This window comes from Pseudorca crassidens, chromosome 13 (assembly GCF_039906515.1).
Source record: "Pseudorca crassidens isolate mPseCra1 chromosome 13, mPseCra1.hap1, whole genome shotgun sequence".
Lineage (NCBI taxonomy): Eukaryota > Metazoa > Chordata > Mammalia > Artiodactyla > Delphinidae > Pseudorca > Pseudorca crassidens.
In genome coordinates, this window is record NC_090308.1 from 38,323,817 (window position 1) to 38,347,428 (window position 23,612).

At 38.8% G+C, this 23,612-nt stretch overlaps 1 protein-coding gene across 5 annotated transcripts in view; it reads right to left on the minus strand.

Moving 5' to 3' along the window:
• Window positions 1–488: 488 nt before the first annotated feature.
• PKIB (cAMP-dependent protein kinase inhibitor beta) overlaps window positions 489–23,612 on the minus strand; it is a 102,901-nt gene continuing 79,777 nt past the window's right edge. For 3 of the 5 annotated variants that reach the window (XM_067702232.1, XM_067702230.1, XM_067702233.1), the window contains 2 exons: window positions 6,815–6,991; window positions 489–1,730 (listed from right to left, as the gene is read on the minus strand). In XM_067702232.1, the coding sequence (XP_067558333.1) occupies window positions 1,663–1,730; window positions 6,815–6,983 (237 nt within the window). In that variant the 5' untranslated portion in view covers window positions 6,984–6,991 and the 3' untranslated portion in view covers window positions 489–1,662. Of the gene's footprint in view, window positions 1,731–6,814; window positions 6,992–12,696; window positions 12,876–21,680; window positions 21,786–23,612 lie in introns of all 5 variants that reach the window. The other 2 variants (XM_067702234.1, XM_067702229.1) reach the window with 2 other exon arrangements.

Below are 23,612 nucleotides of genomic sequence, written 5' to 3' on the forward strand. Positions count from 1 at the left end.
CTCTGCCAACTAGATGCCAGTAGCACCTTCTCTCCCTGGCCCCCTCCCTACTAGTGGCAGCCAGAAATGTCTCCAGATGTTACCAAATGTCCTCCAGAAGGCAAAATTGCTACTCCCCCCAAACTCGAAAACTCTACCCTAACTCTTTATACTGATTATATAATATCATGTCATTAAATAACTTCCAGAAACCTAATTTTAATGGCTATAAGACATTTTATTGAATGTTAAATTAGTACTACACCCAAAATATTACTTTTGATTATTTTTTAAAGAAAAATTTATGTTTAAGAACTTATAACAAGATTTTTTGAAATCTACCCCTTTGGTGTATTCTCAGATTTAAAGATAAAGTTTGTCAATGAAATGAGAAGCAGGAGGTGTTTTATATCGCAAAGACTATTAACTTCCCTTGCTAAAATGTGTCACTGTTTTTCACCTGTTATACTATAGGAGAGAAAATGAAGAAGCCTTGTGTCAGTAAGAAGTTTCTTTAATAGTGAAAGAGTTTATTTGATTACTGTATACAGACATGGCCTAAATCAACAATCAAATAAAATATGGCATGCATATATATCTGAAAATAAAAATAAATTCATTAGTCAGATTTTCTTTAAAAATTCAGAATTCTATGATTTTCCTAAAATGTCTAATAAATCAAAATTTACTAAAGCTTTGGTTTTGGTTTCATTCCTTTTAAAATATATACTTAAATAAATATTAAAAGCAAGTATTTTGCTATTTCTACCTATACCATTCACTAAATACTTAAGTGCTTACTATTATGTTAGCTAGTTTAGGAAAGGTATAAAAATTAATGTCTGCATTCCTGAGGAAATTATTTTAGAAACAAGTCACATACACAAAAGCCCTAACAATAAGAAAGGACAGTATAAAGCAACTAGTAAAGTGTTTTGTGTAATTCACATTGAAGAAAAATATATGCGCACACACACACACACTGAAGTTAAGGAAGATCGCGAGATTCATTTAATAGGCATATTCCATATAAACTACTCATCACAAATTTTCCATTTTAAGAGTCCACATGAAAAATCAGTATGCAGAGACTAGAAGCAAAATACATCAAACAAAAACTTCCTAGAGATGTCTGAGTTGTCAAATTTTACTACTTTTCCAAATCTTTGTAAGGTTTGAGAAAAAAAGGGTGCATTTTTGGATAAAAACAAACATACTTTTACTGATGCATTTTTTACTATTCTATCATTCTTTCTCACCAAAACCACAATTTCCTACAAACCCCATGAGGTTTTAAATTAATAGTGTTTGGCTCCTATTTACCAAGAAGTGGTTTACCCATCACCATAAAAATGGAATTAAAAATATATCTGGCTAAAGAAATCCAAAAGAGAATGTTGGAGTTTGTTGGGTTTATTGACAATGATGTGTATTTAAGTGACCATGCATTCTTAACCTCTCTCTTGGGTGCAATTCGGTAGTAATCTGCCTTTTAATAACCTACACTGGACATCACGGTTGCAATCCAAGTGAGCAGTGTCACAACAAAATTATCTAGTACACACACGTTGCTTAGGGCAGCAATGTTACCATAGTTACTACCAGATCAAACGTCTCAGGAAAGCAGAGCCACTAAGTCTTTCAAGGTGCAGAAATTCAGCACTTTTGATAGGTAATGAGCCTTCATTTTCCTTCATCTTTGGGCTTTTCCAATTGGTCTTGTGCTGTTTCTTTATCTTTCTTTTTCACATCTAAAAAAACAAATAATTTTCCATCATATAGAGAATATACTGAAATCTACTTTGTATTATATTGGACTAAAACAGCTGGTTTTTCCTTTATGCATCCTAGTCATTTTCTACTTGATTAGGACATACCTTGCCGTCATTGCAGTTGTAGAAACTACACAAAGGAAAGAGATATGGGTCTGTCTCTTAGTTACCTTTCTCTCCTATTCTCCAGACTTATGTGCCAGGCGGTCTTCAAAGGTATTATTATTACAATCTCCATTTATAGATTAGTTTACTGAAGCATAAACAGGTTAAGTGACTTGCCCAAAGTCACCGAGCTAGTAAGTGACAGAGCCACAGTTGGGATGCAGACTGACTGACCCTGCCCTTCCCCATCTCTCGATGTTGGATCACACTCTCTAGCTTCCTTACACTTTTTATCTCCTTTGCTCTTAGGACTTAATCGCACTTTCTACTTCCAGGAAAAAAAAGTCAAACAATCAGATCACCCAAGCTCGACTTTCTGCCACCAAACCTCTAAAATCCCCTGCCGTCTCGACTTTTTCCTTCTGCCCATGTTACAATGGAAGATGTGCTCCTCAGGACTGACTACATGAGTTGTTGGAACCTAGTGCAAAGTGAAAACACAGCACCCCTTATTCAAAAAATATGGAAAATTTCAAGGCAGCAACAGTAGAACAAAACCAAGGGCGAGCCTGTTATAAGCCCGAGGCCCTGCGCAGCTGCCCACCCAGCGCACCCTTGTAGCTGGCCTTGGTGCTGCTCCTACTGTCCAGGTCTAATTTCTTCACAAGCCAGGATCTTATCCATTTCTGCCTCAACAGCACTCTCAAGATCATCTCTAATCCCTGCATTTCACCTGACTTTTGCTCTTTCTCCTCGCTCCGTCATTTCCTCAAGTCACTACCATCTTCAAACTAACGAAGGCCTTCTTTCCACTGCAATTCCTCCACTTACTGGCTTTTCTTTTATCCTTTAAAATATATTATATCTTTTGCTGTCATCATTTTAAAACAAAACTATTGTTTCTACTACTTCCGCAAAATGGGTCCTGCCAAAATCATCAATGGCATCTTTGAAAAGAAATCTGATAGACCGTTCAGTTCTCCAACTTTCAAGCACTATGTACCAAGCAGTGAAAAAAAAAAAAAAAAACCAAACATACATTCCAGCTCTCAGGGAACTTCTTGTGAGGAATATGGACAAGAACTAAAATAAGTAAAATGAGTGGCATGTGGGAAGTGAGAAGTGCTACAGAGGACAGTAAAGATCAGGAATTGTCAAGAAGTCTTGGGGCCTGGAGGTTGCAATTTTAGATAGGGTTGGCTGGGAATGCCTCACTGAGAAGGGGGTCATGTGAGTAAAGACCTGAGGGGGTGAGAGAGTTCGCTAGTTGGGTAGCAGGGAGAAGAGCATTCCAAGAGGAGAAAACGTCAAGGTCAGAGGCAGCAACGTGCAGGAAGAACTGCAACTGGGACCGTGCAGAGAAAAAAAGGATGGAAAATGGGGTTGGAGAGGAACCAAGAGACTAGATCTTTGAAGGAGAAAATGGCAGATTTCTGAACCAATTTTGAAAGTAGGGCTGACAGCATTTGGATGTCTCACAGGCCTCTTAGATGGAATATGCAGGAAGCAGATATCACTCCTCTAACCCTCAAAATTGCTTTTCTTCCATGCTGGCCCTTCTCAGTATATGGCATCACCATCTACCCTGCTGCTCCAGGAATTATCCTCCATTTCTCTTCTTTATTACTTGTAGTCACCTCCACCACCTCCAATTCATCAGCAAGTCCTATGAATTCTGCCTATAAAATATATCCCAAATCCACCCACCTTCCTCCATCTTCACTGCCTCCTTTATCCTTCTCTAAGGACAAATTTGACTTGGGGTTAATTTTCTGGCTCTGTTACCCTGGGAACCGGATTCAGGTGGAATGTCAGCCTGGTTGGTTACTAAGCGTATGGTAAAAATGACCCAAATGGTAAAGTACAACTGTCCTGAGAGAAACTATACAATAACTGTAAATACCTGCTAGGAAACCACAGCACTGGGATTCTGTAAATGCCATGACACTTATAACTGAGCATGTCCCTTGCAGAGAAGTTAGGAAGCAGTGTCCAAGGACTTGTTACAAAGTATTAGCCCCCATGGGACATGGGGCTTCTAACCCGTTGCCCCCATTGGTGCAGATCTTGTCCCCTTGCACCTGAGTTCTCAGTGAGGGGTGGGGTGAAGGTGCATAGAGACTGGCCCCCAGGACTGCTTATGTGGATCGCTGCAAGGACTTCCACAGAAGGAGATGGTGGAATGCAGCCCTTCTGACCTGCTGTGTTTCTAAACCTGTATACTTCTGAGCAGACTGGCACCAGATGTGGTCTTATGAGTCTGTGGTCTTATGAGTCTGAATGTTTAATTTGGCCCCAAAACATTTCCTAAGGGGAATGCACCTCCTAACTCAACTATAGCCATTATTTCTCTTCTACAATCCATTCTTCACATAACAAAGTGGATATTCAAACAGGAACATCACTCCCCTGCTGAAAACCCTCATATTTAGAGTAATATCCTCTTTATTCATCCAGGTTTCTGAAGCCCTAAGAGATCTAGTCCTTGCCTCCTCTGCAGTGTCACCTCTACCACTCTCCCTCTTACCCGCTGCCTCCGAGCCGTGGTGGCCAGATTTTATGCTTCTTGACACGTCCACCTTGTTCCACTCTAAGAGCTTTTTACAAGCTGCTCCTTCTGCAAAGAATGCTCTTCCCTCTGATTCTCCTGTGCCTGGACCATTCAGTTGTTATTCAAAACCTACTGCTGCCATTCAGATTTCACTTAGGACATCTGGAATTTCTCAGTCTAAAGTAGCCACCCAGTAACTCTCTAACGCAGCATCCTATTTCATTCTGATAGAACATATCACCGTTGACTTACATATTTATTTGTTTACACTCTAACTCTCCCATTGGAATATAAGATGCATAACAGTAAGAGTTTATGTCTGTCTTATTCACTACTATATGGCCGGTTTTTAGAATGGTGCCTAGCACTTGGCACTAAGTTGAATGGTGGATCAAATGAATAGTTAGTGATGGTGGGAGGTAAGAAAGGCCGCTTGTGACATTTACAGTTTCCTATGCTGCCACCCTCTGTCACCTCTTGCTGATGTGTTACAGGGCATCATCGTCCTCCCTACCATGGTTATCAATTTGTAAGGGATAGATTAAGATGGATTATAAACTAGGAAGATTTCAGGCAGGTTAATTTCACACAGGATGCAGGATGTCTGCGATCCTAGATTTCTTCCCACTTAAGAATATCAAAAAACAAAAATGAAAGAGGATTGATCTGAGGGAAACTTGCAGATCTGTCCCAGAATTTCTATTTTTAAATGACTAAAACACTGAAATCATAATGTCTGAGACAGACCCTAGATTTTTGCTATTAGCAATTGAAAGCTATTCATTTTAAATCCTTAATGTCTGTACTTAGCTAATAAAAAAAAGAAGACAGACCTTAAAGCTATTTATGTATAGCTTTGTTAGTGACACATTGTCTATGCCATCTACCGACATAAACTTACTTCCTTTTTGTGTATTCTTTAACATCCGGTGTTACTATGTTGATTCACTTTTTAACATTTTGAGTTTCTTAGTTAATACCTTCAACTTTATTTCAAAATGATTTAAAGAAAAATATAAAAATAGAAACAATATTCTTTCAGATAATGGTCTCTTCAGTGAACAAAATAAAATGAAGACACTACTAACTTTCTTACAGTGTATTTGTTCTCTTTTGCTTAACTAAATAATGTCAATAAGCATTAAGGTTTTGTGTGTGTGTGTAGGGACTATCAACTTTAATTAGGCCTGTTACATGAACAAGTAACTTATCTTCTCGACCTCGCTAGTTGAGAAGGCTCTTCAACAGCAATATCATGCCCTAATAATCAGATTACATTTTTTAACTTAAAAGGCCCAAAACATTACACATATTTTTATTCTTCTTCTTTCATTTCCTCCAGCTTTTCTTTTATCTTATGATAGTTTACGTGTATACTTTTTTACTATTACTTTAGTACCCTTTATGATACGTACAATGATTTTTAGAAAAAGGTGAGGTAACCATGGGACTCCAAGGTCTAGCCACAGTCCCTGGCCTAACAAGGATATAAGTATTTCATAAAGATCATACCAGGAACACTTGTAATTTTACCAGGTAGAAAGTCACCTCCTGAGGCAAAGAACTAAGAGCCCTCTTCTAGGGCTCACATGAATAGGGTAGAGGTGCAGAAGCTTCCAGCTCTCTCTTGCCTCATTGCCACCAGTAATAAATTTCTACACACACACTGGAGTCCACTTTGAAGTCTAAAATGGGGTACAAAGCACAGGTATGTTGGTAATGACTTGGTACTAAAACTCTCTTTAAGCTATTTGAATGTTTTTAAGTGAAGGGACTCTTAACACTTTACTGTAAGTGTTATTATATTTATTTTCACAAGACTAAACGCTGGAAGCTTTATGAACTGTGTGTAAGCAACAGGGTAAAAGACCCAAGATTTTCCTTCATTGGTTTGATAGCTCTCGTTTTTTCTGAATTCAACTTTTTCTACTGATTAAAGAATGATCAACTTTTAAAGTTCCCGTCTCTAGTTGATAATAAACCTATTCTTAGCTATGAGAAATAGAAGAGCTTGTAGAATACTACAGTGAAGCAGAAGCTTCCAAAATGATTTGCCAATGGATGGCAGAAGAAAAATTACTTTATTCCTTAGAACGTCTCAGGAAATTCTGTAAGCTGTTTGAAGGAATGGATTATATTGGTTCACCTTTGTATTCCCAATCATTAGGACTGTGCATAACTACACACATCCAACAAATAAATAAATGTTCAGTTTCCACATTTAATCTAGGAGATAATAAGAGGAAAAGTCCACTTTTAGAAAGGCTGAAAAAAAATTTACTTAGCTTTAAACAAAAGCTGAGAAGCTTTAGTAAACAAGCTTAACTAGTTAAAGGGGAGACTGTTCCAGAGGGAAGGATGAAGAAGAGAGAAATGCTGCTGATTTTAAGAGGATTTTGAGTGTTACCTTCCTTCACGGAGAGGACTTCCGGTTTGAGGGGCAACTCCGAGGTTCCACCCGTGGCAGCTGAACCCTGGATGTCTGGTAGAGCATTCCGGCGGCCTGCCCTTGCTGATGATGCAAAATTGTTGACCATAGGCTCCACATCCGTCATTTTTGATGAATCTGTCCTCATAGCAACATCTACAAATAGAATGTGCACGTGAAGAAGAGGATGAGCCTAGTCCAAGGTCCACGTTCACACTGCTGGGGGTTAAAAGGCATGGCTACATCAACAACATGGAAGCTTTGAATATCTAATCATTGATCGTACCCTGCATCTATGTCTATGCTAAGGTCCTGGAGCTTCTGTTTGCACTTTTGGACACTCGCTGAATAAAGCAGGAAGGCCTCAGTGTGAGCCAGATTGCTATAAATAACCTCAGAGCCAAAGGAACCATTTGGATGCTTTCGGGTGCAGTCATCTCTTGCCTTTGATTCTGCTTTTCTATGGATGCATCAGCCAAACGAGGGCTTGGAAGGAAATGCAGACTGACTTGCTTGGCCACTCCTGTGGAGACCCTGCCTGCCAGGATTTGCTTGTAGTGCTTGCTTAGGCTGAAACCAAATCACTATAATTTGTAAGGACCAAACAAAACACACTTTTTTCTTACTCTTTAGAAATAAGAAATTCAACTTTATCTCAAAGGCTTTTTACCCCAGTGGCAGCTGTGTATTTCTATCTGCTCTAGTCTCAGACCTAATTTTCAACAGACTCATGTCTGTGTTTGGGAGAGTAGAACCTGTGTTACCTTTTCTTGCCTTCAAGTGGACACGGTAATAACTAGTGCTTTTCTAAGCACCCTTTATGTTCCTAGCAATTGTCTCTCTCTATGAAAGAATTCTCAAGAGACCATTCACTATACAGCGAGGGAGGTAGCAGACATTGCTTATTCTAAGACTAGCCCTCTCTTTTATTTATTTATTTTTTTTGCGGTACGCGGGCCTCTCACTGTTGTGGCCTCTCCCGTCGCAGAGCACAGGCTCCGGACACGCAGGCTCAGCGGCCATGGCTCACGGGCCCAGCCGCTCCGCAGCATGTGGGATCTTCCTGGACCGGGGCACGAACCCGTGTCCTCTGCATTGGCAGGCGGACTCCCAACTGCTGCGCCACCAGGGAAGCCCTAGCCCTCTCTTTTATATGACGTTTTCTAATGAATCTTTCCTACGAAGTCAACACTGAAGAGTATCTCAAAAGCAGCAGCAAACTTTCTTTCTTTCTTTTTTTTTTTTTGAGAACCCATTAAATGCTAGGCTCTCAGCTGGGCCTTGAGAGTACAGAGGAATGATTTATTCTCCTCTTTTAGGGGACTTGTACTCTCCAAGGGGAGAAAAAAGGTTTACATACAAGGATAGATAACATCATAACACAGAATGTGCTGAGTATCAACCAAGAGATGGAGATACTCATTTGTGATACTCGAGGGCTGAAGTATATGAACCTTGGCCTACACGAAGCAAACCAAACTTTTCACCTCAGTTAGAAGGGAGCCCTTTCCAATCAGTTAACTGCAATTCAGGAAATGCTAAACATGAAGTGAAACAGTCACAAAGTATGGTGCATTTGATGTTAGAAACACAATGTCTTTGGTCCACAGCAACCAAGAAATGCACATCAAGCTTAGTGTGGGCCTCAGGAGTCGAGTCTAGGCTACTTCCCCAGATGGTCTCATCTTTCCAGGAATCATGGACAATTTGAGAACAATGCTAGATTTTCAGACATAATTTTGGACTTCTAGCTGTTGAGTATTTGCCAATTGTCTGGTATTGACAACATAAAGTAAAGAGCACTGGACTATTAGTCAAAAAGAACACTCCATGACAGGCTTGCAAGGTGACATTGGTTAATTTCTCCGAGTCACAGTTCCTCCCCTATATAATGGATATAAACATTAGCCTGACTGATCCACAGAACTCTAGTGAAGAACAAATGAGATAAAGAACATGGAAACTCTTTGTAACTACAAAACCATATGTTTGATTACCAGCATCACTGCTCATTTCTCTCTAAGCTTTATTTACACCACCACCTCCTATGTATCCCCCTTAGTCCTAACAAGAAACATCTCCCTATTGAAAGACCTCTTGAGTTTTTTAAAAGGGAAACCAGAATTTATTCAATACTACATGAACACTTTCATATCTGTTATCTCAGATAAACCTCCCAATAATCCTTGTGAGGCAGTGAGAAATAACCCTCACTATATGGATGTGGTAACTGGGGCTCAGAAAGGTTAAGTGACTTATTTTAAGTTGAACAACTGCTAACCTAGTACACAAGGATGCAAATCCAGTTTCAGTTCACTCTGAAAGCAAGATGACATGCATTACCACAAAACTGTCTTTCTAAATCCTGGTGATACATACAGACAGCCAAACAACAGCTACTTCAGATTCTGCCCTTCGTTACTTTTTAAATAGAAAAAAATATATACAGTTAACCCTTGAATGACACCAGTTTAAACTGCACAAGCCCACTTATATGTGGATTTTTTTCAATTAACGTGTACTACAGGGCTACACAATCCACAGTTGGTTAAATCTAGAGATGGGGAACTGCAGATATAGAGGTTGGATTGTAAAGTTATACACAGGTTTTTGGCTGTATGGAAGTCGGTGCTCCAACCTCCATGTTGTTTAAGGTAAACTGTATATATATGTGTGTGTGAAAAAGAAAGAGATCCCCTGTCTTTTCATAGGTATTCCTCTCTGGCTTGAATGTTTGGTTATCTGTGAGCCCCTCGCACTACTCCCCATGACACACAAATTTCAATTAGAGATCGCTTCTCTATAGCTCGTGAGGAGTACTTGACACCAGTTTGGAAACAGACCCCATTTGCAGGCCCCCATTCTGTCCCCAGCCAATTAACATTACATCAAAAGCCATGGCCATGATGAAGTGTTTATTTCTGTGAAGGATCTTCCTGTGTAATTGCAAAGAAGGTAACTATGCTAAGCTTGGAGGAGAAGCTCCACGAATACCCTGATTATTACTGTCCTGACAGTCCAAAATCGTAAAACTGAAGATATCAATAGATATAAGAATATTAAGATACACTCTTTAAAATACTTGAATGGTATATATTTTATGTTTAGCAAAATGGGATTTGTCAAAGGAGTACTGAGTTAGAATTTGCATATTGACAGAAAACTTCCAAAAGGTGGCCTGTCGAGTGGGCCATCAACATGGAAGAAGACATTCTGGGCTCCAATTTTTTTCTTTGCTATTGGCTCCTATCTTGAAAGTTTTTGCTTTTGCCTTTCTACTATTATTTCTGGCATAGGCTTTCTAAATGAGTCCTTTTTTGTCGATTGGTGTTAGAAAACAAGACCATCACAAGCCAAAAAGTTTGTCAACGTTATACACATTAATTACCATTTTAAAATCAAAACAAAACTGGATATGCAGGGAGGGCAAGCAACAGGTTACTTTACTCCAGAGCTTTCCTTGGTCCTTTTCCAAACTCGTATTAGGCACCATCTTCCTTTCAGAGCCTGTCACTGATGCTGAGTGACCAGGATGTCAGGCTCCACCACAAGACGGATAGTTTGCCCAGCCCAGACCCACAGGGCTGTTGGGACAGGGAGCTTTCTTTTTTTTTTTTTTTGTCCACTTTTTTTTTGCGGTACGCAGGCCCCTCACTGCCGTGGCCTCTCCCGCCGCGGAGCACAGGCTCCGGACGCGCAGGCCCACCGGCCATGGCTCACGTTCCCAGCCGCTCCGCGGCACGCGGGATCCTCCCGGACCGGGGCACGAACCCGCGCCCCCTGCATCGGCAGGCGGACCCTCAACCACTGCGCCACCAGGGAAGCCCCATGGACAGGGAGCTTTCTGATCTTCCCGACAGAATGTGCCGGTGACTTAGAGACACTGGGAAGAGAGTCTGAATGCATAGGGTGATTCTTAACTGGGCTCTTTTAATCCCCTGGTAAGAAAGTTTATTGCAGCACTAGAAATAATCAGGAAAGGAATGATTGAATAAACTATATATATTATATTATGGAATTTTATATGGCTCTTAAAAAGAATGTGTTAGATCCAGTCAGATCTACTTACTGAGATATGTTCTTGACACACTGTGAAATAAAGCAAGTTTAAAAAGAAATATTTACAGCATGAGGGGAAAGGAGAAAAAGTAATGAATGTAATGTAATCTCAACTTTGCAAAAAGAATAAAAATTCTAGTTTGGAATTTAAGAGAGAACAAGGAGAATACTAACCACTGTTGGTATCTCCTTACATATTTTAACTTGTAATAATGTGTTAAAATAATATATAAAGGACTTGAAACACATTCACCTGGCAAAATTATGAAAAACACTGAATGTCTCTAAAGTAACATTTTGATAATTTTACCCAAAATAGTATATCTTCAAGTGAAAGTCTCTCACTACCCCAACTAGCCATCCTACTTGTCTATTGTTATTATCCTATGCAACACTGATTGCGTATGCAGTAAATATATATACACACATATTATATATATATATATACACACATATACATACATACATATAAAGTAGAGAGAATTGCTCTCTTCAATGCTTTGCGACATTTAAAAAAATATACAACCCATAGAAAGATGAGGAAACACTACGAAGAGAAACAAAAGAGAGATTAACTTCCATGTTCTTTCAATTTTCTGGGCTTAAAGCTAATTGTGTCTGTTTGCTAACCAAGGTAGCTGACTCACTAGCAACTCTTCCTCTTTTTCGTCTACAGAATTAGCAGTGGAATTTGTATGAGTTCTGCTTTGTCAACTGTGGCTGCTTACAGGAGCTGAAACCATTTGGACATTGGGAGATTTCAAAGAAGTCCTTGCATGGCCCATAGCAAGGTAATGTGATTTACAAATGCCTGGGACACACTTTCTTCTCTACCGAAAATACACAATTTTCAGGATGCCTTAACAAAATACCATTACACAGCCACATATACACACATGCCAGGATCTTTGCAGTCTCCAACACATGAAAATGCAACACCAGCATAGCTGAAGAAGACAAAGACATTCAAGCTAAATGGAGCACTGCAGGAATATATTTATATATAAAGAAAGCACTAGTCAGCTTCCAGTGGGCTAAACATTTCCTGCTAGGAGTATGTTAGTATGTTATAAGCATAATTATAAACAAATAGACATTTTTGCAACCTCTTTCCCTTTCAACTGACACAGTCCATCTTCTTAGCTCATACTCATTCTTTTCTCCAAGTTCATTATTGAAGCCCAGCCCACAAAGAGGCGGATACCTTTTTTTCTAATCTCTGCATCCACATCAGTCACGTCATCCACCTCAGTGAAACCACTACTCATTCTGCATGTAGGACTTGGAATAAACTCTTTACCCTCTAAATCAGTTCTCTGAAGTTATGAGTCAGGCTATCTGAGAAAACACTTAAAGTAAACAAACAAAGGAAGAACATGTATTTTGGGAAGTCAGTGCTTTTCTGGCCCAAAGACAGAAAGAGAGGGAGGGAGACACACACCGGTCTCAGCTGATAACCAAATATATCATCTGTCTCTCCCCAGCTTTCAAAATCTTAATACCTTATGCTAGATTTCTCTGGTTTGATTTTCTGTTTCGGAATATGCAAACCTCTTCCAAACAAGGCAAAAGAACGGTAACAGTTGCTTTTTAATGTGGACCAACGAACACAGATAATTATTTATTCATCCAGTCAACATTTATCAAGCTCCTACTAAATTATTACGTGCCAGGCCCTGTGCTAGGCTCACAAGCTACAGAAAGGAACCCATAGTCTGGTGAAATCAAACACATTCTGGTCTTTTCAGTTACCTTTCTTGATCTTAAATCTTATTCTTTGGAAATAAAGTAAAAGTATCCACCTCTACAGGCTTCCCTGGTGGTGCAGTGGTTGAGAGTCTGCCTGCCGATGCAGGGGACACGGGTTCGTGCCCTGGTCCGGGAAGATCCCACATGCCGCGGAGCGGCTGGGCCCGTGAGCCATGGCCGCTGAGCCTGTGCTCCGCAACGGGAGAGGCCACAACAGTGAGAGGCCCGCGTGCTGAAAAAAAAAAAAAAAAAAAAAAAAAAGTATCCACCTCTAAAATGTGAATCCTTTAATGTAGCTCCTATTCAACTCAGTATCAAGATAATTTTAGGCTAAACAGAGCTTACATGGAATGTATACATGTATAAAAATTGTTTTTTTTAACTTAGAGACCTTTCTCTTTTTAAAAATTCCTCCAAGTTTCTGTGCCTCAAGTACAAGCCAAAGGGAATCCTAACTTTTGCCTGTTGACACACTTTTTTTTCCCGTGCTTAGGTTCTTGCTTGCTAATATTACAGATTCTTCCAACACATATTGATATGTACATGAAAGCTATTTTTATCACAGAGAATTTTTGACAGCTTAAACCTATAAAATTCAAAATGCAAAGTCAAACTCGTTTTCCCATAATCTTCCAAGTAAAGCAGTAAACAAATCTGAGTATCTTTCCCGCACAATGACACTTGCTATACTAGGACAGGGCCACTTAGAATAATAATATACGCTGATGTGGCTACAGATGAAAAAGATTAACTGCAGCAAACCATGCAACCCCCTTCAGTGTGGGAGTCACTGTCACTATGAGATTTGCCACAATCAGTAAGGACTCCCCCGCCCCACCTGAAGACCTGGGATGGTGGCATGGCAGGCAGCTCCTCCACACGCACAGAGGAGGAGTGGTTAACTCCACAAGAGAGAAGGGGGCCAGACTTCATGGGAAAACAGCCTCTGAGTAGGGTCCCAGAGAATGAGCAAGCAAGTGCCAGTGAGAGGCTGCTCTCAGGCCATCCACTTCTTTTTTTTTTTTTTTTTGCGGTACGCAGGCCTCTCACTGCTGTGGCCTCACCCCTTGCAGAGCACAGGCTCTGGACGCTCAGGCTCAGCTGCCATGGCTCACGGGCCCAGCCGCTCCGCGGCATGTGGGATCTTCCCGGGCCGGGGCACGAACCCGTGTTCCCCGCACTGGCAGGCGGACTCTCAACCACTGCGCCACCAGGGAAGCCCGGCCATCCACTTCTTATCTTGGCCCTTTCCAACCACTCTTGGGACACAAAGTGTTCCTATATTTCGAAAGGGGCACAAAGACTCTCCAAGCTCACAGAAGCCCAAGTTTTGCACTGGTGAGAAAATCATACAATTTTGAAGTTCATGTGATCTGTTTGCACCCTTCCTGTCTCACCATGAACACAGGACCCTGAGAAGTTGGTTCCCCTTTTAATGAGATAGTGGTTTTTAAATGTCAAGTGACTGTTGATGACATCAGTAGGAAGGGGAGAAGGGGAAGTTAACTCTGACCGATGTGGTCACAGTAGAGATGGTTTTGTATCCCTCTGCCTGGTACATGGACTGGGACATAGTTGTCTAATAAATTCAATTAAAGTTTAATTAATATCTGATACCTATAAATTATGAGCAGGCAAACATAGCCTATGAAGGTGCTTTTAATTATTAATATTCTGAATAAAAGCTGAAAGTTCAATTATTAAATATTAAAATGAAATTGGTTACATTAACATTAAAATAGCTTTGGAGGCAGGCTGTGGACTTTGGCAAATACAATGCCTTGCAGGTGTAAGTAACACTGACAGTCATATGCAGAACAGTAGTTAAAGCACAAACCCTTATAGAACCACCCTCATCCAGAGCATCTGGATAGTTATACTCTCCAGACACCAGTCCTCTCTGGAAAAGATCCATATACGTTAAACTGTCAACAGCCTTGCATGCAGGACCACTCAATCCTGTCTGAAACATACACAAGACATTTGTTCTACACCAAAAGGTCCTTGATATTTGTTTATATTTGGTCCTTTCCAAAACATCCATGGAGACATTTATTTGGTCTTGATATTTGGTCATGTCCAAAACCATTTGGCATGGACCAAATATGCTCATAGATGATTTGTATAGGACTAAATTTCAAGGATATTTAGACATGGACCAAATGTCTCGTGGAGCTTTGGAAAGGACCAAATGTCTGCTGTGAATAGACTTGCCAACCTGAAGTCAGTTACATATAATTCATCAGGCTTCCCTTGTACAAATATGCAATCCTCTAATACTTTAAAAGACCAGATCCTATCGTCTTAATTCTCCTTTACCATTTTCATGCTCAACAAGCGGAAAAATAAAGCCCTTTTATCCTCTGGGCTTATTTTCTTTGCCTACGATTACTGTCGAGAGTGACCCCACTGATGACAAAAAATAGTCCCATAATTACTCTTCCAATTTAAAGGTAATTTAAAGCAGTATCTTAAGCATGGACACTTTCAATTACATGCTTTTATTTCAGAAAACTTCATAGCATATATGCTTATCTGTCTTCAAAAGGAAAAATGCAGTGTGATACAAAACAACAGAACTCTTTTTATTAACATACATGTGAATGTGCACCACATCCTTCAAAGGAACTTTAGGGAGCTACATATTTATTCCACCTCTCAGAATATTTCTGTGACTTCGTAAGTGCAGTTCATTTTATATTCATATATAATATAATGATAAAATATTATTTTTAAAAGGCAGCAGTATATTTTACAGTTTTTAACTATAGTTCTTAATTACCAACTGTGTGTCCCATTTGTTTGCCCATCTCTTTCATTGCACTTCAGTTTCTTTTCAAAGCCTCCTTAAGTAATTTAGATTTGCATAGATTCAGAAGAAAACTGAATTTTCAGTTTTCTGAAGATTTCAAAGCAGTTTTGAGCAGTGACAGCATTACTGAACTACATTAGTACACCCTTGGGATGAGTGTCTTTAAATTAGTCCTTATGTTTGTTAAGCAGTCCATATGGAGCAATGAAAAGTCTGTCCACCTAAAAGTGTCCATCCCTGATGTTGAATCCTGCATTGCCTTCTAATAGGCTTTCGACTTCCAGAAAGGCTTCTCAGTTAATTGTTTCCACATTTATCAGAAGTAGGATTAATATTACCTATTCTACTACCTTGGAGTCGAACTAATGAATATAAATGTGCTTGGTTAACAACTACACAAATGAAATTTGTTTAGAAATCAGTCATATTAATTTATAGGCACTATAATAGATTATCATTATGAACATCAATTACCCTGTTAAACTATGGTGTTGATGTGGCTCTGCAGACAGCCTCTGATGATGTGAGTTACAAAGACAAAAAAAGATTAACACTGAGACCTTGCCAGAAACTTGGTGTTTAAAAACAGAAAGAACATTAAAAAAAAAATTATTTACAACCTCTCTTCCACCTCCCCATTGACCAACCCAGCCCCACAGACACACACACACCCCTCAGAGTTGGCTACTTTTCTGCAACAGCTGTACCAGATAAGCCACCTGTCACGGGAAGCCACATCTCCCTTACACTGTTCATTAGAGAGTTTCTCCCAGAAGGTGAACTCCCCATATACTTTCAGCACAAACCCTGTTTAAGTGTTTCCTTAATAGGTAATATGGGATTGAAATTCTCAATTTCTTCGTGATGCCTGAAAAAGAATTCTTCAACTGCGTAACAACATAATGACATAACATGGTGAGGAAAGAAGGGTCGCAAAAGATCATGTGAGAGAGCTCTGCTTTCTCAGTGAGGCTTGTCCTGACCACCCCATTAAATGGTGTTCCTACCCATAGCTCCTGAGAGTCCTTGCCTCTCTCTCCTTTCCCTGAGCTCTTAGTAGCTTCCAACACATATTATAATTATAACTTACTAGGATTGTACTTGCTGTTTACTGTCTCCCTCTACTGGGATGTAAGCTCTACAAAGGCTTTCTGTGGATTTTTCACTGATCTATGCACTAAAGCTATGCCTGGCACTTAGTAGGTACTCTATAAAGTTTGTTTATTGAATGGAACAATTATCTTTTCATTTTTCTTTTTCAAAATGAATTCTTTTCTTTTTGCATAAGAAAATAATACATGTTCATTATTGGGATAAAATGACGATTCTGAAAAGCATAAAAGAGAGAAAACAAATTGCCTTATATCCCATTATCCAGTGACAGCACTGTTATAATTCTGGTGCATATCCTTCCAGAAGGTTTTCAGTGTTCACATACACAAGCATATCACATACATATCTTATAAGTATGTATTTTGAAGTCAGATTATTTTTATTTTATATCATGTTGCTATTATATCTTAAAACTACAATCTTTTCCAGGCCAAGATAATTCTAAATTTTTAGTAAAAGTTTTGAAAAAAGAAAAATTTCTAGAAAGCTAAAATTTCAGGATATATACCGCCTATAAAATATGCATAGCCAAAAGCCAAATGCAATAGCAAAAGTAAGGGACATGGCTAAGGACTGAAATCATTCACAAACCTTTCCTTAATTAAACTGAATAAAGTTAATATATAGGTAAGAGGCTTTTGTAAGTGTACACAACTTTAAAAGTTCCAGTAGTGTCTTTTTCTTCTATTTCCTCAATTTAAAGAAAAATTCTTTGGGATGTCTCTTAGCGTCTTTTTGAACGAATTTAATTTTCATCTTTTTCTTTTCTTCCAACTGAGAAAAGGGGGAAAATAATTGAGCCTTTTCAAGCCCTGATTTGTTCTCTAAGTTCTCTTCAGTATTTTATTTTTCTTCGCAGGAGAAGAAATCACTGTAGAGTTTTATTAAGCCCAATATTCAATCAAAATCACAGTGGCAAAAATTTTAAAGTTGTTTTGAGGATTTTCTGGGTCATATGGGTCAAACAAATTCCCAAATAGCAAATACTTCAGAAAGAAAAATCATACCACTGAAATATTTTTGTTCATCAAATTATGTATATTGGTATTAACCTACAATTAAGTTAATAGAAGTAAAATTATTTATATGGATGCATTTAACTTTTACAGAAAACTTTTTAAAAATAAAAAGATTCTGTTATTATATTTATTTGTTATATAAGCTCAAAAGAAAAAAGTCCTCATGAAAAATTGTGTCTAAAATATATTCAACTGACATAACAAATAAAAAAGTTTAAAAACCTATACATAAATGTATATATATACACATAATATTAATTTAAAAAATATATGCACAGAAAAACATGGCAAGGGAAATACACCAAAATTTTAGCAGTAGTCCTTTCTTGGTAGTATTACTATAAATGTTTTCTATCTTTTTCTTTGAACTTGATTGTGTTTTCCAAATTTTCTATAATGAAGATTTTTATAATATTAAAAATGGCACAAACGTGTTGAGTACTGTTTTAAAGCCTTTTAATGAGAATAAGCTTATGAGATTCTGTGCTGTAGGGAAGTCATTATTGTCTTTATTTTAAAGGTGAGGAAATCGAGGATCATAGAAGTAAAATGATTTGGCTACAAGCAATCCAGCTAGCAAGTGACAGAGCACAACCAGAACCCATTTTATTGGGTTAGCCAAAAAGTTCATTTGGGTTTTTTCCGTAACAGAACTTACGGTCAATCCAATATCTGACACCTCATTCCTTGCTCCTTCTATTACACCTCACCAAATATTTGTTGAAGAAAGACTCAGTCTTCATTCAACCAATTGTTACTAAGCATCTAATATATCCTTAACTCAGTGCAGAATTCTGGGTAAGTAGTGCCAAATAAGACTAAAGACCATGATAGACACAGTGGGGATACACAAAAGAAGCGTAATACAAGGTCTTCACTCTGGAAAAGTCTGTGACCTAATATACAAATAAAATACACACCATTAAAAGAAATGTAAAAATAGAAGTCAATATATGATATATTTAAATAAGTGGTATAAATGAAAATACTATAAAATGTAGAAATGTTATTGAATTTGGGGGCTATTAAGAGAGACTTCACAGAAGCTGTGGAACACATATTGGGCCTTAATATTTGAGAGGGTAGAAAGAAAATAAAAAGGCTTTACCAAGCCAAAGAAATCTTTAGCTAAATCATGAAGATGGGAGTGTAGAAGGCAAATTACAAATAAAGGAAAAGGAAACATGGGGCTATAATAGAGTATTATGCCATATAGAGCTGGAAAAATAAGTTGGACCATGGTCATAACTAGAACCCAAGTTGCAATGAAATGAATTTTATTATAAAGGATACTGTATTTATTCCTGTGAGCCCTGGGGAACCATGAAACTTTCTAAGTCACATAATAAGGATGTGTACTAGATGCACTGTTTGAAAACTGAAGTGAAGGAGATTAGAAGGCTATTAAAAAGGGACATTTGTAAGCAAACCCACCATAACAGGAGGGATAAGCGCTTTACAAAAAGTATCTGTAAATGCACAGACCAAGAATAGCTTCTTTTTTAAAAAAGAAAAGATAGGGCACCATCAGTTCTGAAGATTCATTACAAAGTTTCAGAATTTATACTTTCAGACATGAAAATTCATTACCGTATATGAGTTACTAAGATAGTGTGGTATTCTTCAAGGATAGACAAATAGAAAAATAGAATAAAATAGACATTCCAGAAATAGACACATATACATATGGTTCCTTGATTTGTGACAAAGGGAGTAACTACTAATGTGATCTCTTGTAACTATGGCAAGGGTTTAACTATTGCTGGTGGATTTCGAAGATTCACAGACAGGAAACTAGATATTGATGGGAAGGTTGTCAATCATGGAAAAAATGGTGCTTAATATATGACTACATGTGAATACAATAAAATTCTAGGATTAGTAAATAAATGGCTTCAAGTTATGGTGTATTCCTGTGAATCTTGTATTTAAATATTTTCATACAAGTTGAAAGAACAAGGTATAACCTCCACTTGATTTCAACAATTGTTAACAGTTTGCTATATTTAATCTCTCTCTCTAAACATACACACACACACACACACACACACACAATTCTCGTTCAACCAACTGAAAGCAAGCTGCTAACACGACACTTTCACGTCTAATATTTTAGCACATCTTAAGAATTACATTCTTCAATATATCCATAATAACATAGTTCCACAATGTTCTTTTTTGCACGTTGCAATTGTGACATAATTCCCCCTTTTTCCTGGATATAATCCAGCCTTTAGGAATTTTTGCAGGGGGTGATCATTGGTTTTTTCATGTCTGAAAAAAACTATTTTATCTTCATTCTTGCAAGGTATACCACTCTAGGTTGAAGTTACATTCTACAAGCACTTCATGATACTATCCTCCTTTATCTCTTTTTTGTTGTCAGGACGTTTGCTGATTGTGATGGTTAATTTTACGTGTCAACTTGACTAGGCAACAGGGTACTGAGAGATATTTGCTTAAACATTATTCCGAGTGTGTCTATGAGGGTGTTTCTGGATAAAATTTGAATCAATAGACCGAGTAAAGCAGATTGCCTGCTCCAATATAATCTAATCCACTGAAGGCCTTAATGGGACAAAAGGCTGAGTCAGAGAGAATACGCTTTCTGCCTGACTGTTTTCTAAGACATCCATACATGTTTCCCTATCTTCAGACTCAGACTTGACTGGAACTTACATTATCAGCTCTCCTGCTTCTCAGGCCTTCAGACTTGGACCAGAACTATACCATCAGTTCCTGGGTCTCCAGCTTGCTGACTACAGGGCTTGGAATTTCTCAGTCTCCATAAAAGCATGAGCCAACTTCTTATAATAAATAAACATACATCTAGACATATATATTGTCTTCATCTGCATCTAATCTGCTGTATAAGCTATACACCAAATTGTAATTTCTAATTATTACATTTTTCAGTTTTAGACAATCTGGCTCTTTTTCAAGTCTGCTTCATTGTATTATAGTATCTTATTCCTTAGTTACACATAATTTAAATATACTCATTTATTCTTTTCAAATATACTAAACCTATGTTTCTAAATGCTATATAAGTAATTCCAATACCTGAATTCTTTATACTAGTTGATCCTGTTATTTATTGTTTATGTAGAGTCTCTCTCACGGTGGCTTATTTCCCTGCATGTTTTATAATTCTGGGTTGTAAGCTCATGTTTTTTAAAACTTTTTCCTTGAAATTATGTGAGACCTGACTTAAAGTATTTTCCTCTACACAGGCTCTGAATTTGCCTCCACTGGGTGTCTGGGGAACTACCAAATTCGTTAGCTTTAAATTCTCAGCATGGAATTTTTCAGACTAGACAGACTACAGAGCTGCAGACCTGTGTGAGGTTCCACTTTTGGTAATAAATGATCAGGACAGCCCTTTCCTCTTTACCACCCAAGGCAAGGCCAAGACTGGTAAGTATTCTTACTGTCTTCCTTTGAAGGTTAGGGGTTGCCATATTACCCATTGAACAGACTAAGACTTATGCTGATTTCCCAACTTGAGTGGGTCCTAAAAGTTTCTTTCCTTGTCCGCAGATAACAGCTCTTTAAAACAAAAGTTGTGAGTCACTAGGGAACCCAGGGAAGCCTCTGAGTACAGTACTCACCTGCCTCTAGATACATGGTTTCTCATTGTTCTGGGTTTATGAAGTATTCTCTTATTTGCCAATACAAACGTTCATTTAAAAAGAGTTTTGAAAATATTTTATCCTACCTTTTAGGGTGCTGTGTACTAGTATAATAGAATTGTTAATTGACTATACCCAGCACAATGGTGCTGTCAGGTTTAGCCTGTGTTTGGCAGTTGGTCTCTGAGGCTCCCACCTGTAAAGGCAGTGAAAATGCAGCACGATAACTAGTCAGTGCTTCAGTCTTGTTTACCAAGGTCAAGCTAGGTCACTGAGTCTAGCCTGGTGACTGTCCCTGGCTGCTTGGAGAAGCTCCACAGACATCGTTTGTAATTGTGCACCTCTGGAACAGGCCCAGAGACAAACTTTTGTGACGTCTGTAACAAGAAGGAGCCTGCCACCCCGCACAAAATTAAGCATGGCATCCTGGTTGGTGTTTTTGTTCATGAAAGGGTAGTGACCTTGCTGGTTTCCTGTGCTGCTGCTTTCCTTGCCGCTGTTGCTTGTGCTCTCCTGACCCCCAGGGTTATCGAGGTGCACATCCATGGTGGTCTGTGGCCCAGGGGCTGATGAAAAAAAAAAGGGAACAGGAGGAAGGAGCATTTGGTACTTGACTGCTCTCCCAATGTAAATCCCATTGCCAATGCACCTAGGCTTTGCCTAGCACTCCTGCTTTCCAGAATACCAAAGGGCTAAGCTTGCAATCATGGGCCTTATGGTCTCCATCCAAGTCATAGGCAAAATGACTCTACTAGATGTGGACTCTTATCCCAGGGATACTGTCATTCCCTGGAGGAAGAGCTGCTCACTGATGAGGGAGGCCATTAAGCTCCTGAACCTTCCCCATAACCACCCAGAAGGTCTGCACCACAGGTGATAGTGCAGACACAGCTGAAAACTTTAACTTTACATGGCTAGAAACCCAAAATATTCCCAGGAAATTTGTACAGAGGAAAAAAAAGAAAAACAAGACAGGAAGCTCACATGATAGGAAAGGGACTGTAGCAGAGGATGGTTTTGATCCATCAAGTCTGGGCTGTAGGCCCAGCACTTCTTCCCGCAACACTCTGCTGCTTATGTCTGTTGCAACAAAGATTCTAATTCTCGGGATTATAGGGAAATACTCATGGTGCCCTTGTGGTGCCAGATTCAAACCCAATCTAGGCCCAGGGTCTTTAGATCATATAAATCAACCATTGCTAACTCTGTCAATACTAATTTGAGGGTCTCTGGAGGAAGCAACTTATAAATATAATCAGGGTAGAGAGGATCCCCCCCGCAGGTATATCCAGTGACCAAAAACAATAATAAGATAAACAAAATACGGAAAGGAAGAAACCTGGATACAGGGAGGAGGACACTAAGAAAACAACAACCTAAAACAAAGGCCCACAATTTGACCCAATTAAAAATACAAAATTTACTGAACGAATTTATATAGCAGATGATGAAGGTTCACTGATTGCCTTCTGTGCCTCTCCATATAGGCTTTGAATTAACTCTAATATCTGCTGAAATTCATCAAGTGGCAAACATTTATGGCTTTAACCAATACTAGGGCTAAAATTACAATTATACCTGGGAATTCCATTAATTTAAACATCATATCCCCCATAATGGAGTATTTACCTATGGGAGTTACTGAATATAAAAGAGGACAAATAGGCATGCTTCACCTTAACCATCAGAACTCTGTCTTGCTTAAATTCTCCATGGTTATAGCACTCATCGCTCTAAAATATCCCTTGGGCATGGGCATGGATACTCTGACCCAATGAAAAATAAATGAAAATTAAATTAAGTCTTTGACACTTACAAATTGGTTTGACAAAATGAGAACCCATGACCTTCCCCACCCCTTCCCCCAGTTAAAATAGTTAACATGACTCAAGGTAATTTAAAACAGGGTCTTCCAGTATTAAAACTTGTTTTATAAGAGGAACTGAGTGAAGGGTTGTTATTCCCACTGTTTCTGCATTTAACAGCCCTATTTGGCCTGTTAAACCTGAAACAAAAGAATGGTGCCCCATAGTGGATTGCTGCAACTGTAAAGCCATGGTCCCATCCCATTAAGGCCTCTGTACCCAACAACTTAATTATTAAAGTTGCTGACTCCATCCAATCAGCAACCGGTCTATATTTTGCTGCTATAAATTAGGCTAATATGTTCTGTACAATGCCTAGTTCAACAGCCTCTCAGCCACAGTTTGCCTTTACCACTGAAGGGACACAATCCACCTTTACAAGGATACCCATGGGATACCTCAGCATCCTTGCCATTGCACACAATCTCCACAGGCCAAATCTTAACTGTATCCACCTTTCTCCAGATATGACATTACATCAATGACATCCTCCTCCAAGGAGATTTGTTTGACATACTCATTAAAGAC